This window comes from Phocoena phocoena, chromosome 6 (assembly GCF_963924675.1).
Source record: "Phocoena phocoena chromosome 6, mPhoPho1.1, whole genome shotgun sequence".
NCBI classification, from domain to species: Eukaryota; Metazoa; Chordata; class Mammalia; order Artiodactyla; family Phocoenidae; genus Phocoena; species Phocoena phocoena.
Genome location: NC_089224.1, coordinates 68918445 through 68934347, shown reverse-complemented (window position 1 = coordinate 68934347; position 15903 = coordinate 68918445). Strand labels below are relative to the sequence as shown.

The 15903-nt window shown below is 38.3% G+C and overlaps 1 protein-coding gene across 1 annotated transcript in view; it reads left to right on the top strand.

Annotated features, from left to right (window-relative positions):
• Nucleotides 1–2530, top strand: part of ALDH1A1 (aldehyde dehydrogenase 1 family member A1) — a 54080-nt gene extending 51550 nt beyond the window's left edge. The window contains exon 13 of the mRNA XM_065879239.1: nucleotides 1923–2530. Within this exon, the coding sequence (XP_065735311.1) occupies nucleotides 1923–1995 (73 nt within the window). The 3' untranslated portion in view covers nucleotides 1996–2530. The remainder of the gene's footprint in view (nucleotides 1–1922) is intronic.
• Nucleotides 2531–15903: the final 13373 nt, after the last annotated feature.

The following is a 15903-nucleotide window of genomic DNA, read 5'->3' as shown; positions in this document are numbered from 1 at the left end:
GACTTTACTAGTATGCCATTTCAAACTTAATTGGCTCTCAACACCTCACAAGATATTTCTTTCTTCCTGTCCCCTTCAGAAATGGGGAGAGATAAAGTGGTATAAACTGGTGGGCTAACGTGAGTAGTTTTTGCTTGATTATATTTGCCAAACCAGTTCAGCAAACATTTTCCTGTGCCTACTTAATTAGTGCCAGGCTCATTTCTGGATACAGAGTGAAAAACAGGCATAACCTGTTACTAGCATCTTATCACTCCAGTGTGGACCCTGGATGAGAAGCATGGGTATCACATAAAAGTATGTTGGAAACGCAGTCTCAGGCCTATCCCCAGCATTTGCATCAGGTCCCGGGTGACTGGTACATTGACAATTTTAGAAGCACAGAACCAATAACTCATAGGCTAGTGATATAAAGAGAAATATAAAGATGTTTTTGTGTTATGTCATAGACATAGGAATTTGTGTACATCGGAACACTAAGAAGCAGGGCCTATTTCAACTTGAGTAAGACAATTATCACACTTTGTACTCTCCTGAGAGTTTCAAGTGTCCATGTAACCCAAAATACAATGGAAAGCCTATTGGCAAAAATCATGGGTTAATATATCTAACTTTGTGAGATAAAATACTTACTAAAATATTATCCTTTAATGGGTTTCAGACAACTGAGGCTAAACCCTTTAATTACTTTGAAGAACATGCTCATTGAAGCTTTTAGAAGGTATTTTCAGAAGCTTAATGGCCCAAGAAAATAATCAGTGTAAGAGGATTAGGTTACCCACGAGAAAAAGATGTCTTCTACATACCTGTCTACCTCACCAAAGGAGAGGGGTAGAAAAAGATCAAGATCTTTTTCCTCTGTAAGCCTACATGTGCATGAGTGTTATGATTTTAAGAGTACTCTTATGTACATGTAATTTAATCCTTTCATCAAAACAATACAGAGAATAATTTAGCCTAATCTTTTTAGTTATCTCTTTAATGAAGGGTACATCACAGTTTCCAAAACTGATAGGTCTCAATAAACCTGATAATAAGATACAAGGATTTTAATTGACTGACTCAAGTTAATTCCTGATCATTTGGGTTGGATTTAAGAGTTATATAAGCAAATGACAGGGGTTGCATAAATAGAAAAATCCAACAACCACAGAAAGCTCAAAAGCCCTGAATTTTAGGCCAATGAACCCTCTCCCCCTCTTAAAACAAAACAAAACAAAACAACCCCACCCCCAAATAAAAAGTTGTAACAGTTAAGGTCAGAGTTTTGGTTTTGGGGGTTTTTGTTTTTGTTTTTGCCAAGAATCAAGAACAAAAGATATTAGAACTACAGCTAGAAAATATTTTGTTTTAAGCCATATTAGGGCCAGTTAAGAGTGAAAATAGAAGCCTGGTCATTTTTAGCCCCTTCCTCATTTCTGGACCAACTGGACATGGTAAATACACTAAACTGAGCTATACTTGAATTTATAGTTGTTTTATACTACTCAAGTGATTATAAATTACTACTTTTCCTCTAGTAATATAGCCTTCTTATTTATTTGAACCTAAGCTAGATATGATAAAATTCTTGTTGGGCTGATTTGTGTGTGTGTGTGTGTGCGTGTGCATGTGCGTGTGTTGAGTCCTTTTATAGTCAAGCAGAAAAAATGTCAAAATTGAACAATTTCTTTGAAAGTCTACTGAGGGTACATGATCATTTAAAAATGCAAAAAAATTATTTTAAAAATTTTCCCACAAGGGGATTTATATAAGACCAGATATCTTACGGTTGGCTAGCTACTATTTGAAATGGTTCTGTACACAGAAAATATTTTCCATTGTCCCTAGCCAGATAAGCAGGAACAAACTTTGATTATCATTGACCATAGTATATTTGTACTGCTCTGCTAAATTCTGTTCATTTTTCCCCCTCTCTCTAGAGGAGAATATGGTCTCCATGAATACACAGAGGTCAAGACGGTCACAATCAAAATTTCTCAGAAGAACTCATAAACTACAAGAGTGCAGAGATGACTCCTCAATGGCTAAGCACCTCCTTCAGTGGCTAATATATCATAGTGGGTTTTAAATGCAAAATTGTTCTTTCTTTCATTTTTTAAACACGAGCTAATCATATTAGCATTAATACTACACATAGAAAACTTGCTATGTAGCTTATTCTGAAGGAATCATCTGCCTTCTGATATGACACCCAAGTCCTACCCGTAATGAAAATGATGGATTTGGATGCAAGATCTCTCTAGCTCTGTAACAGTCATGTGCTTTTCTTTGTAGCTACTTGTCTAGGATAAACATTTTATGAAAGAGGACCAGTTATCATTTATCTTCTTTCCCTTGACCACCCCTTGAAGTACTTACCATACCTGTTAACTGCAGACTAGATGTGCTCTGTTCCCCATAATTGTGAAGTCCTTGGAGTTTGTTGAAATGTTTCCTAAAATGTCATGTCTGCTTGTCAAATGAAGTAATGCCTGAAATACTTAGATGTAATCTAAACATAAAGCTTAATAAAAACAACCTTGCATGATTCTTGTTCAGTGTGAATTTTTTAAATAGAGTCTTGGTTATGGTGATTTACTCTCCCTGTCACTCAAAAGCAGTGTTAAACTGAGCATAAAGATATATTTAAAAATAAAAGTCTAATCTACTTATTCTCAAATAGGTAAAGAAACAAATTTTATTTTCTGCAGGAATTCTTGCAATCAATAGCAAACATTTGAGATAGATGGCTTCAGTCCTTCAGCAAGCATTTATTGAGTTCCTACAAAGCTCTAGGCACTATGGTGGGTGTTGTAGAAAATAGGTGAATAGTGAATGGTCCATTATCCAAAATGCTTTAATATGTGGAGAACAAAGACACTGTCTGAAAAAAATGATGGCGCATATGATGGAAATGAGAATTCGAAGAACCATAAGATTATAGTAATATGCCAAAGGGTAGTGATACCAGTAACTGACGGACTTGGGAATGGCCTCATGAAGGAAATTTGACTGGATATGAACCTTAATGATGAGCAGATTTGCAGTGAATAAAGAAGTCCTACAAAATATTCCCTCTGGACATGTTCCATCAAAAAAAATTCTATATAATATTTTCCCCTGTTGGAGTTGCAGATTGCACATTGGCATAGTCTAAGTTCTGAGAAGTCCTACAAACTGTTTACTTTTGTTTAATAGTTTTTTTTCCCCAAAATTTGTTTAACCAGAGGCCTTGCCTTCCCCTCACCCTCATTTAATACCAGTTAACATTAAGAAACCCACATTGGAAGATGCTGTTCTATGCAACGAGGTAGCACTGAGTGTTCTGAGCAGAGATCTGGGGATCAAAGGGAAGCAGCTGGGAAAATGTCATCTGTAAAACTAACTGGACCATATTTACATATTTGTGCCCTAGACAAAGAGCCTCTTCTTGTTGTGCTCCCATGTGGGAAGTGACTTAAGCCCAAGTATAATGTTTTTTATATATTACTATACATATTCTAAAACCGTTAGTTCAGCAGCTTAAAATTTAAGCCTAGTAATCTTTAGGATAACATTCTTTTTCAGATTGAGATTTTATATAAATGATTAAGTATGTCATTTTACATTAACAGATTAGTTAGTGACACTGTTACTAGGACATTCTAATAGCTGTCATAGTCAAGTGCAACAATGTGTGAACAAATGAAATTTATTAGCTTCTTAGACCTGAAATAATTTCACCCCCAATTGCAAGAGCTTCTCTAACTTGTATGGGCCTATAAAATTTGCCATCTGGACTATCTTATACAATTTGGGACATAATGACCATTTTGAAAACAGGAAGAATTAAAGTCTAGGGAGAACTGAAAGATGTTAGGACACTGAGAAGGGAAAAAAGCCAAATACAGAGGAAGGTTGTGTTTTCCAAAAACCAGAGTGTCTACATTATGAAAAGATGTGTTTAAAACCATGCATAAATAAATAGGTAGACAAGTTAATATTGTAATGGCAACCCACCAGAACATTTTAAAATGTAGAACAAAGAGGAATGAACACAAAACAAGACAAAAGCCAGAAGCAAGTTTAAATATCTGAAAATTAAATCTTCCTGGTATAAATAAGACATTACAGGATTAAACAACAACAAAAAAATCTGTTTAATATTGGCTCATCCTGACCCTCTAGACATTATTTGTGTTCCTTCTCCTCCGATTTCTAAAGCCATACTGGCAATAATTCTTAAAACCTTGAAAAGTTAACGGGTATCTTATTAGCCCATGACTACAGGAAGTACATTAAGGAATTTTATCATAAAGAATTCAGTTCTGCAGTTGTAAATGTGATCTCATTGTCTCAAACCACCTGGCAGAAGTATTTTCAACTCTAGGAACACCAAAGTTGGAGGTAACTGTTTAGGCAGAGGCAATATCAGAGGTCAATATCAGAGGTCAGATATGGATTCTCAAATGTCTAGCATCTTTTTTTTTTTTTTTCATTTTTTAGGATACATGTTTCTGGGTTTATTTTGAAATAACCAATGAGAAATAGCGAGAAAATATTTTTCTTAAATTCTTGTGGTCAACTAAAAATAGAGTTAACTCAAAGTAGGAAATTTTAGTCATTTCTTCACATAATTCAGGAGGGAATAATGGACCCCAAAGACACCTTTCCCTGGGCAATGCATGTAATTTTTTGAGTATCTAATTTCACTTGGACTTTTAGAAGTGTGCAAGTACCATCAATGAAACTCTTATCTTTTGGTGACTTTTGCAGGGTATATCAAACAACTAGGTTACATTTTCACATGAAGCATAAGTTCCCAATTAGACTTTGATTTGCTGATTCACCTTGGGTTTTTTTTTTAATGCTCTCTGGAAATGGATTTGAGGCTTCCCTTTTTTATACTGAGAGAATATATAGGAAAGAGAATTAGAGAAGATAGCTAAATTCCCTGGATACCAAAATTCAGCGACTACCAGGAGGGCATGGAAGCCCACTCTTGTAACATGCTGAGACTGTGGTAGTCTGGAAGATATCATCGTGAGTCAAGATACAAATGAGAGGGAAATAGCTCAGTTATCCCTTTGACATCCTGTAGGGGAGAAGAGATGGCATCTCTCTCCGAAGGCAAGGCCACAAAATTACCAGGGGTGATTGAGATTGCTCTAGACCATGTCTTTAAATCAGTCTTTAGATTCTGGGTGGTGGTTTTATTCCAGGGGAGAATAGTCACATCCATTAACATCTATAAACACTTAGGATAATTCCAAAATCCCTAGAAAGTCAACTTTATTGCCTAGTAGAATATCTATGGCAAAGGTATTGCAATGTTTTTTTGCACATTTACTTTAGTGTCATGTGCCAACTAGTTTCACGAGCATTTAGTTTTCTTTTGTTTTGTTTAGTTTAGTTGTGTTTTAATGGACATCTCTGAGTTTTATAGAAAAGTTCATAGGAGGCTGACATGGCACTATCCTGAAATGATTTCACTAGAGTTTCAGGATTTTAGATTTTTAAATTTTTTGTTGAGTCACTTAAAGATTCATCAGGCCTTGGAAAATATATTTTACAAATTTGATTAAGATGCCAACTATTTTTTTAAGCTTTTTATTTTAAAATAATTTCAAAGTTTTGGAGGAGCTGCTACAGCAACACAAAGAACTCTCGTATATCTTTTATTCACTAATTAAAAAAAATTTTTTTACAGTAGGTTCTTATTGGTTATCTATTTTAAATATAGCCATGTGTACGTGTCAATCCCAAACTCTCAATGTATCCCTCCCCTCAAACATTCCCCTCTGGTAACCATAAGTTTGTTCTCTAAGTCTGTGAGTCTGTTTCTGTTTTGTAAATAAGTTCATTTGTATTGTTTTTTTTTTAGATTCCACATATAAGTGATATCATATGATATTTGTCTTTCTCTGTCTGACTTACTTCACTCAGTATGATAATCCCCAGGTCCATCCATGTTGCTAAAAGTGGCATTATTTCATTCTTTTTAATAGCTGAGTAATCATTTTTAATAATTTTTAATATTTTCCCACATTGATTTTTTTCATTCTAATTCTCCATACAGATTCATTTTTTTCTTGAGACAAACTTTTAAGAATAACTCTTAGCCATCATGTCCCTTTACCACAAAACATTTCAGTATCTTTTTCTAGAAATAATGTAATTCTTTCACAAAGCCACAATATAATTATCTAATTCAGGAAATTTAACATTGACAAGATACTAGTATCTAATATACAGTTCACATATAATTTTCTCTAACTGTCCCACTAATGTCCTTTATGGCATTTTCCCCCCATGATCCAAAACTTAATTCAGGATTATGCATTGCATTTACTTACCATAGCTTCCTTTTGTTTGCTCTTCCTTGACAATGGCTTTATACCTCATACACACACCTAATATTCAGTCAGGTTGTGTCGTTGGCCTGGAGAGAATCCTAAAGGACACACAAAACTCAAAGTTATTGAGTTAACAAGAATCAGAGAAAAGCAGGTTGAATAGTGTTAAAGGATAAATACTTCAAGATTTGATTATTAATTACCATCCTCCATGATAAATTGACAAGGATATTTATAAACTAGAAAATATACCTTCTTTCTTGGACAATTTTGAAGAAAAGCTGTATGTTCCCCTGAGGATATTAGTGACTGTCCCTTGTCTGTACTATTGCAACATTGCCCTTTTTCATTTTATTTCCTAGCTTACTTATTTGAATATTTTTTCTTAATAACAGATTGCCTACATTCTGATGACATCTGGGGAGGTACTTCAATTTGAACTAGTTACAAATCCCTAACCACATGGAAGCATATTAAATGACTTTCCTTTCAAAGTACAATGGGGATATAAAGATCTTGACCTTTGGAGGAAAAAGATTCTAAATTCTGGTTCCATTGCTCAATAGTGGTATTATCCTAGGTCAGTTGTTAAACCTTTCTCATTTAGCAATCATTCAAGAGACAGTGGTGGCTATTGATATTTCGGAAGAAATATAATGTTCTACATAATCACATGGGCCTTGGACCCCAGCAATCTGGTTTCAAATCCCTGTTCTGCACTCACTGGCCTTAAGATTTGGGACAAGATACCCAACCTCTCTAAACTGCAGTTTCTTTATCTGTAAGAAGGATCAATAACAGTACTTACCTAATTGCTTTATTCTATTAAATGAAATAATGTTTGTAAAATGTTTGCAGGGTTCCTAGGATGTAACAAGCGCCAAACACATTACTAATCTACTCATAGCTTAGATTAATTATAACGATGTCAACAAAAATAATAGTGTCTTTAGACAGCAAAGAAAGTATCTTTTTCTTGACTTTGTATTTTCCCTATGCTCTTTTTCTCAGTCTTCCAGTGACCTAGATGCTAAACTAATCTTATTTAGGACCCCATAATTGTGATTTGCCAATCCCCCCAAAAAATCATTCCCAGGACTTCCCAGGCTGTGCTGTGGTTAAGATTCTGTGCTCCCAATGCAGGGGGCCTGAGTCTGATCCCTGGTCAGGGAACTAGATCCCACATACATGCCACAGCTAAGAGTTCGCATGCCACAACCAAGGAACCGGTGAGCTACAACTAAGGAGCCCACCTGCTGCAACTAAGACCCAGAGCAACCAAATTAAAAAAAAAAAAATTCCCTTCATATAAAGGTTAACATTTACCATCAAAGTCAGAAGAGGATGGAGAAGAATGTGAACAAAAATTTGGCTCTAAAGCTGAGGTTGGAAATTTGAATATATTTAATTTCAAAGTGGAATTAGTTCTAATTAAATGAACTCAACTGCCTTTCATCCCTGAGTTGCCAGTCATCATGATTAATCTATAAGCTAATAGTCAGGGACAGGGGGACTAAGCAAAGACAAACAGAAGAGACTGGTTTCAGACTACCACACAGGAGCCCACAATGACACTGGTTACCCAGTGACTGATTCAGAGACTCAGCCCCTATGAATTCAATGAGAAGGATTAGTGGACTTAAAAGCACATGACTTAGCATTTGTGTTCAATGTTCAGTCATCCCAAATTCATGTAACCACAGAATGTCAGAGTTAGAAAAGAACCTAGTGTTCTTCTAGCCCAATAACTTCATTTCACAGAGGCATGGAAAAATCGAGACACTTGAAAGGTCGCTAAATTACCATTGGCAGAGTCTGGCTAATGCCCTCTGTATTCTAACTCCTAGTTCTGTGCTACTGCCTGGGTCCCATGTGGCACTGTAGATGCTTAATTGATACTTGATTAAATATGTAGCATCCATCATTTTACTTTATTTTTTATATTTTATTCCTTGTGTCTAAAAAAATGAAGCTATATAATACCCATTGTTACATTTTGTTTGCATGTATTTTATTTATTGGAATTTATTCCTTTTGTCTATAAAAGGAAAAACTCTAAATGATAGCTTTTTAATAAGTCTTTAAACGATGCAAGTTAGTTTCAATCACTTACACAGCAAAGTGCATTGATTTAGTTACAAAAACAAAAATTTGGCACATTTATTGATTTAACAGTTATTGGACGTCTATTGTGTACAAAATAACTAAGGACTGCAAAAGAAATAATGGTTATTAAGTCCTTTTTCTGTGAAAAAACAATTCTAGTGACTTAAGAGGTTATTTGCTTCGAATAAAAGTGAAAGATCCTACTCACTCAATGCTTACATCTGATAGAGGAAATGAGAAATATACACAAAATCATGGAAATAAAAGAATGTACAAAATATACAAAGATTGATAGCAAAAATTTGCAGTTGTTTAGAGGGAGGAAAATGGTTTCTCCCTGGAGTGACTTTTGTGGAATAGACAGCATCTGACCCAGCCTGACATAGAGGAGGACCTGAACAAGTGCAGATGAAGCAGGAAAGTGAAGTCCTGCTTGGTTGGGATATAAAGTTAGACAGGCAGTTTGGGGCAAGATCATGGAAACCTTGAATTCCAACTTAAGTCATAAAAATGTGACAGAGAAATCTTAAAATGAATGGTAAATTCATTGAGATTTTTTCAATTAAACTTTTAATTTTTAAATAATTGTAGATTCACATGTAGTTGTAAGAAATAGTAGAAAGAGATCACATGTACTTTTCCCCAATGGTAACATCTTGCAAAATTCTAATACAATATCACAACCAGAACACTGATGCCATTACAGCCAAGATAAGGAACATTTTCGTCATCTTGTGGATCCCTTATGTTGTTTTTTATTATCACACCCATGTCTCTCCCACCTTCACCTCTCCCTTAACCCCTAGCAATCTGTCCTCCATTTCTATAATTTGCCATTTCAAGAATCATACAGTATGCAATCTTTGGGGATTGGCTTTTTTTTTTTCAACCAGCACAATTCTCTGGAGATTTATCCAAGTTATTGTGTGTATTGAATTATAATCGTGTAAAATATATGATTGAATTCTACCACTTCTAATGGGAATTGTCTTGGCAAGTTTTAAGATACAAGTCTCTAAAGGGAGGGTTATTATTTTTTTTCTGTAATAACTTCTGAGTAGAGTTGAAGTGTCTTATTGTGCCCCATCCAAGTGTGAATATAGAATGACAATGAAAAGGCAGGAGAACAGGAGGAGGATCAGTTGGCAGAAACACAGAATATTCCATTTTTCTACTTCTAGAGATGTAGTTGAATCTCCTCTGAAGTTCTGAGTTAGATTTGAGAAAGCAGAAGGGACAAATCTTCCCGTACCCATGTCAGAAATGAAACAAAGCCTTGAAGAATACAGAGCAGGACCCCCATATGAGAGCATATGATTTCGGTTCTTAGGCAAGCACAACAGATCAGGAGATTGTCAACCTCCTGTGTCTTCTTCACACATCTCTGCTCATGATTCCTCCCCAGAAAGGCTACGGTAGAAAACATGGGGCTTCTCCCTCAGGACTTTTGACATACTGGTCCTCACACTGCCCAAAAGACTGGTCCACTCCAGCTGCTCCCCCACCCAGAAGGTGGGTTGTCTCCACTTGAGCCTGTCTCTTTCTCCCCACAGCTGCTGAATTAGGCTAAGACAACCACAGCACTCAGCAGCTCTCCAGCCCCACCCTGCAGAGTGACAGGAGCAGCTGCCACGGAACACCACAGAACATCACAGAACACCACAGCTCACACGACACCACAGAACACCACAGACATCACAGAATATCACAGAACACCACAGCACACCACAGGACCACTGAACACCACAGAACACCAGGAACACCACAGAATATCATGGAATACCACAGAACATGACGGGATACCACAGAATACTACGGAACACCACAGAACATCACAGGACACCACAGAACATCACAGAATACTACAGAAGAAGACAGAACACCACAGACACCACAGAACACCTCAGAACATCACACACACCACAGGACAACACAGAACACCAGGACACCACAGAATGTCACAGAACACCACAGAAAACCAGAAAATACCACTGAACAACACAGAACATCAGGAACACCACCATATACCATGGAATACCACAGAACACTGAGACACCACAGAATATCACAGAACACCAGAGACCACAGAACATCAGAGTACACCACAGAACACCACTGGACACCACAGAACACTGAGACACCACGGAACATCACAAGACACCTGAGAATACCACAGACGCCATAGAACACCAAGACACTACAGGACACCACAGAACACTGAGACACCACAGAATATCACAGAATACCACAGAGCACCATACACCACAGAACACCACTGGATACCACAGAACACCACGGGACACCATGGAACACCAAGGAACATCACGGAACATCACAGAATACAGTACCCCTCACAGAATACTTTGTTCACACCAGGCACTATTCTAAGTGCCCTCAGAAAATTATGTCATTTCCTCCTCTCAACAGTCATATGAGACCAGTACTACTTTCCTCATTTTGTAGTTGAGAAAACCGAAACTCAGAAAATTTAACTAACTTGAAAAAAGTAGACACCTAGTAAGTAGTAGTATGAAGATTCAAAGCCAGGCAGTCTAACTACTTAATCCCCCTCATTCTGAACCAATATACCATAATAACTAGGCATTAGGCCCAGTCAAGCAATCACATATTACAGAATATCATTAGCACATTAGGGAAGCTGTCATCTCTCTCATTCATTGGCCCTACCAGCCAAAAATTTACCCCAATATTTCTTTGCCCAATGATGGTCAAAGCAATGGTCTGGCGTTCAAGGTCTTCTTAGGCCAAGTGAAGTGATTATGGTACATCTATAACATTTCAAGACTTTTAAGCTACTCTCAGCTGATTTTTAAAGATAAAAGAATTTTATTAGGACTCATCTACTCCAACAATAAAGGATGTGCCAGTTTTAAGGCAAATCAAGTCTCAAGGAAAAAGGACGGAAGAAGAAATCTTTAGATTTTAAGGTTTTTAATAGTTAAATTATGGCTAAAGGAAAAAATCAAGGGAAGATTTGGAGAAATAAGAAATGAAAGCCCAGGGAGATTGTAGGCACAGACACTGAAGAGAGAGGAATAACTGTATTATATTATAATGATAACTTGGGTGATTGTTTAAGACTTAAGTCAGGGGTCACCTCAATCCAGAAGTCTTCCCTCCCACATACTTTTCTCAACCACTTTTCTAGTTAGTTGGCTCTCCTATCTGTCCTACAGTTAATCAGTCAGTGAATCTCTCACCTAGAATGCATTGTTCTCAACTGCAACCCTCTGTTTACTTGCTTGCTTCACACTGGACTGAGAAATGGTAGCCTGAGATTTGACATTGTGCTTTTATTTTACATTCCTCCATCCAGTACAGGGCTTAGCACCCTGGTCTTTTGCAAGCTCTGGTTACACTTCAAAAAATGGTTTTTACATGTAAAACATATATGTTGGATTTACCACAACTGGACTTTGCCATTTGCTCTCTCCTGTCCTAAATCTGGGGATAATGGAAAGATATGAACACCAGTGATCAGAGGATGGAGGCCAAAAGAGAACCAGAGCCCATTGCACAGGCTGCAGGTGGAGAAGAATCACAAAAGCAGATCAGAAATACACCCTCCTTACCACAGGCAGGCATGCTAATCCTTGTAAGAAATACCATAGACATTTTGCACAAGAAAGCTGACTTCAGCATCACGCAGACTTGCTTCAAAGAGCCAGCTCTGAAACCTGATGTAACTGTGCTACTTTGAGTAAAATAACCACTCTAGGTTTCACTTTCTTCATCTCATGAGTGTAATGGGGACGTAACAGTGAAAACTTCAGAGGGTTGTGAGAATGAATCCATGTAAGTAACGAACAGCCCATGGTCCGTGATTCATAAAAGTTGGCCGTGAAATCATTAGTGGTACAATTCTTCGTGACAGCTAACATTTTTGTTGCATTTTATATGGCACATTATTGTATTTGATTCTTGTAACCTCTCCTGAGGGGAGCTGGGAAGGAACTGTCATCCCACTGGATACATAAGAAATCTTAACTTTTAAGAGATTTACTGACTTGCTCAAGTTCAGACAGGTAAGGTGCGATAGTGCAAAGACTATGCTGAAATCTTCTGATATTATTACTCCAGGCTCCTAGACGGCACTCTCACATCCTTAATTGTTCTTGATCTCATCACATCCTTAATCGTTCTTGATCTCACTGTACTTTTCAAGTCAGAGGTGCCAGTGAAGCAGCAATGGCAAAGAACAATAGTTCACTGCTGGGGAAAGGGTGGAAAGGAGGAAGGAAGGTGGTGCTTACGCACAGAGGCCTGGGGACGTTGCTCCTTCATATTGGCCAGGAATGTCAAAGGAGAGCTGCATGGAGTTAGTTCTGCATGGGGAAGCGGTGCAGGTAAGGGATACAGGGCTCAATGCCACTGGAATGACAACCCCATACCATCACCCCCAAAGGGGTGCTTGTTTTCCCTTCAGAAGGTTGACCTCCTAATTCTTCTTTGTTCTCTTAGTGTTTCTAACACTAAGCAGAGTAGAGAGCAGGGTAGGTGGGGACAGTGTAAGAACGGAAGGAGCAGGTTGGAGAGCGCCATCTCTCCATCCCACAGAGTGCTCTCTCGGGACTTGAGAATCTGATCACAAATCCCTTCATATCTAAAAGGTGGACAGAATCTTCAAAAGAAATTCTGAATGGTGATGGAGGTGGGACACTACGGAAATTTCTAGATCTTTCATCCAAAAAAATAATAATAATTGGAAGCAAAGTTGTCACTATTAAAGAGCCAAAAAGTCTCCTCCAAATAAGATTTATAGCATCCAGCATTCTGAAAGGTAAAATCTCCAAAACTTGCAAATTCCGGGCCAGTTAATATAATTGAAACTGAGAGGTCTGTCATAGTCTCTCTCTCGGGCAGAAAGGGCTGGGGTAGATAAAAATGTTTAGCTACAACCTGCCGTTGGATAACTGCATGTTCTGCACAATATCAAACATAAGGTAGTCTCGACTTTATTGACATGAAGTGCTATTAGGTTGTCAAGAATCCTGTGATCTCAAACTGCAAGAACAGGTGGAAAATGACTATGCAGAGGATATTAAAGGATTGTAGGATATTCTCTCCATTGTTGTGGTATCACTTTATTTTCTCCAATCATTTTGAGTTGCATTCTGGAGGAGGAAAACTGGGTAGGATTTTCCCATAAGGTAGATGGTGCAATTTAAAGAAAGAGAGTGGTTTTGCTGGGCTTATAAAAGTCCCATCTGATGTTCTCCTGGTTTATAAGGTGCTTTAGAAGCACAGAAATGTAGGCAGCTATGACATGATTATACCTAGTGGGTAAAAGGGAAGCAATGAAATTGCATTTCTGTAAGTCATCCACATTTCAATTAACTTTCCAGGGTTTTTTAAGTTGTAACAGATTGTTTGCCATAGATTAGAGGAAGAAGTCAGAATAAAATTACTGCAGGGACTTCCCTGGTGGTGCAGTGGTTAAGAATCCACCTACCAATGCAGGGGACATGGGTTCGATCCCTCATGACAGAGCAACTAAGCCCGTGCGCCACAACTACCAAGCCCGCGTGATGCAACTACTGAAGCCTGCATGCCTAGAGCCCATGCTCCGCAACAAGAGAAGCCACCACAATGAGAAGCCCGCGCACCGCAGCAAAGAGTTACCCCTGCTCGCCGCAACTAGAGAAAGCCCACGTGCAGCAACAAAGACCCAGTGCAGCCAAAAAGGAAAAAAAGACTGCAAAGTCAAGCTCCTCCCTCTAGAAACAAAGTCCTTCTATACCTCCATAGATGGGGTTATAAGTGAAAAGGATCTAGCCCACACCTATCATTATGTAGCTGAAGATACTGAGGCTCAGAGATGTTAAGTGGGATGGCTGCTATCACACAGCTAGTTAGTGGCAGCATCACGACTAAAATCCAGGATTGCTAATTTGTGCACTGGTACATTTCCCAGTATCATTCTACCTGTCATGTTTCTAAACATAAAATATTTGCATCTTCAGGTTGGAACTGACTTGAAAGTTTCTGGTCACATGTTATTGGTCATTGTTTCATTTTTCCAGCTTAGCATGTATCTGAGGAACGAGCTTTTCTCCACTCTCACTCCATATGGTTTGGGAAAATAGGAACCTATGCACTTCCTCTAACTTTAGGGATGGGCATTAATCCAAGTCTGGTCAGAGTTTTTAACTTCCTGGGCTTGGGGATTGGTGTCCAGTTATGCACATGGTCCCAGCTAAGCCAGTCAGAACACTATCTGAAACAATTGTTGGAAATACAGAGACTGATTACTAAGACACCTGGCATATAGAATAAATGAGACTTAAGGGATCTAAATGGTACACGGCATTTTTTTTTTATCTCCCACTGTCCTCTTAAAATATATTTATTAGGAGAATTTCTCCTAATCCTACATGAGAACTTCAATAGAGCGATGAATTTCTCTCGCTCTCAGAGAATAAAAAGTTCTTTATATTTTTAAGAAGTAATTCAGCATTTAGAACATCAAGGTCTGCTTGTTAGTCAAAGGCCTACCTTTTCTCAAAGTCATCATTACTTCTCCTCCCCTAACCAGAGCTTGTGGTTGATGAAAACTTACAGACTGGAAAGGAGTGAGGACGTGGTCTTTTTTTCTTATTTCTTTTTTTTCCCAGTTTACACCTTTATCTCCTTCTTCCCCAACTTGCTAAGCAGCTTTCTTACCCTTTAGGGTCAAATCTGAGATGGAGGTAGGGAGGGATGAAGGGGAGGAAGCAGCATGGCGGCAGGAAAGGTTTTACGTGCCTGGTACTGTCGTGTCCTGGCTTTGTGGTCTCTGCTTCTGACTTTCTCCAGTGGGCATTTTCATGGGTTCTTGGAAAACTCCAGTGCTGGAGTTCTCATAACATCCGTGCCCTCATCCAGGTTAACCACAGCCACAAAATGTCTGCAAGTCAAGCTTCTTTTTGACAGAATCTGATAGCTACCCTGACAACCCTCTCCTATGAATAGCCCCGACATGTTCTGTGATGGGCTAAACTGTGCCCCCCAACTCCGTACTCATATGTGGAAGTCCTAACCCCCCAGTACCTCAGAATGTGACTGTATTTGAAGAAAGGGACTTTAAAGAGGCAGTTAAAGTTAAGATGAGGCCATTAGGGTGAGCCAATATGACTGGTCTCCTTATAGTGAGAGATTAGGACACGGACATACAGAGGAAAGACCTTGTGAGGACACAGCAGGAAGGTGGCCATCTGCAAGCCAAGGAGAGAGGCCTCGGAAGAAACCAAACCTGCCAACACCTTGATCATGGATTTCAGCCTCCAGAGCTCTGAGAAAATGAATTTCCATTGTTTAAGCTTCCCAGTCTATAGCATTTTGTTAGGGCAGCCCTAGCAAACTAACACACAGTCCAAGGGAGACACTTCTGCATCACTCTTGCTGTCAAACTTTGGAAGTGCAAGCTGAGCATAGCAGCAGTTCTCCTTCATTCTACTTCTAGAGAAGCTAGTCAACTTTT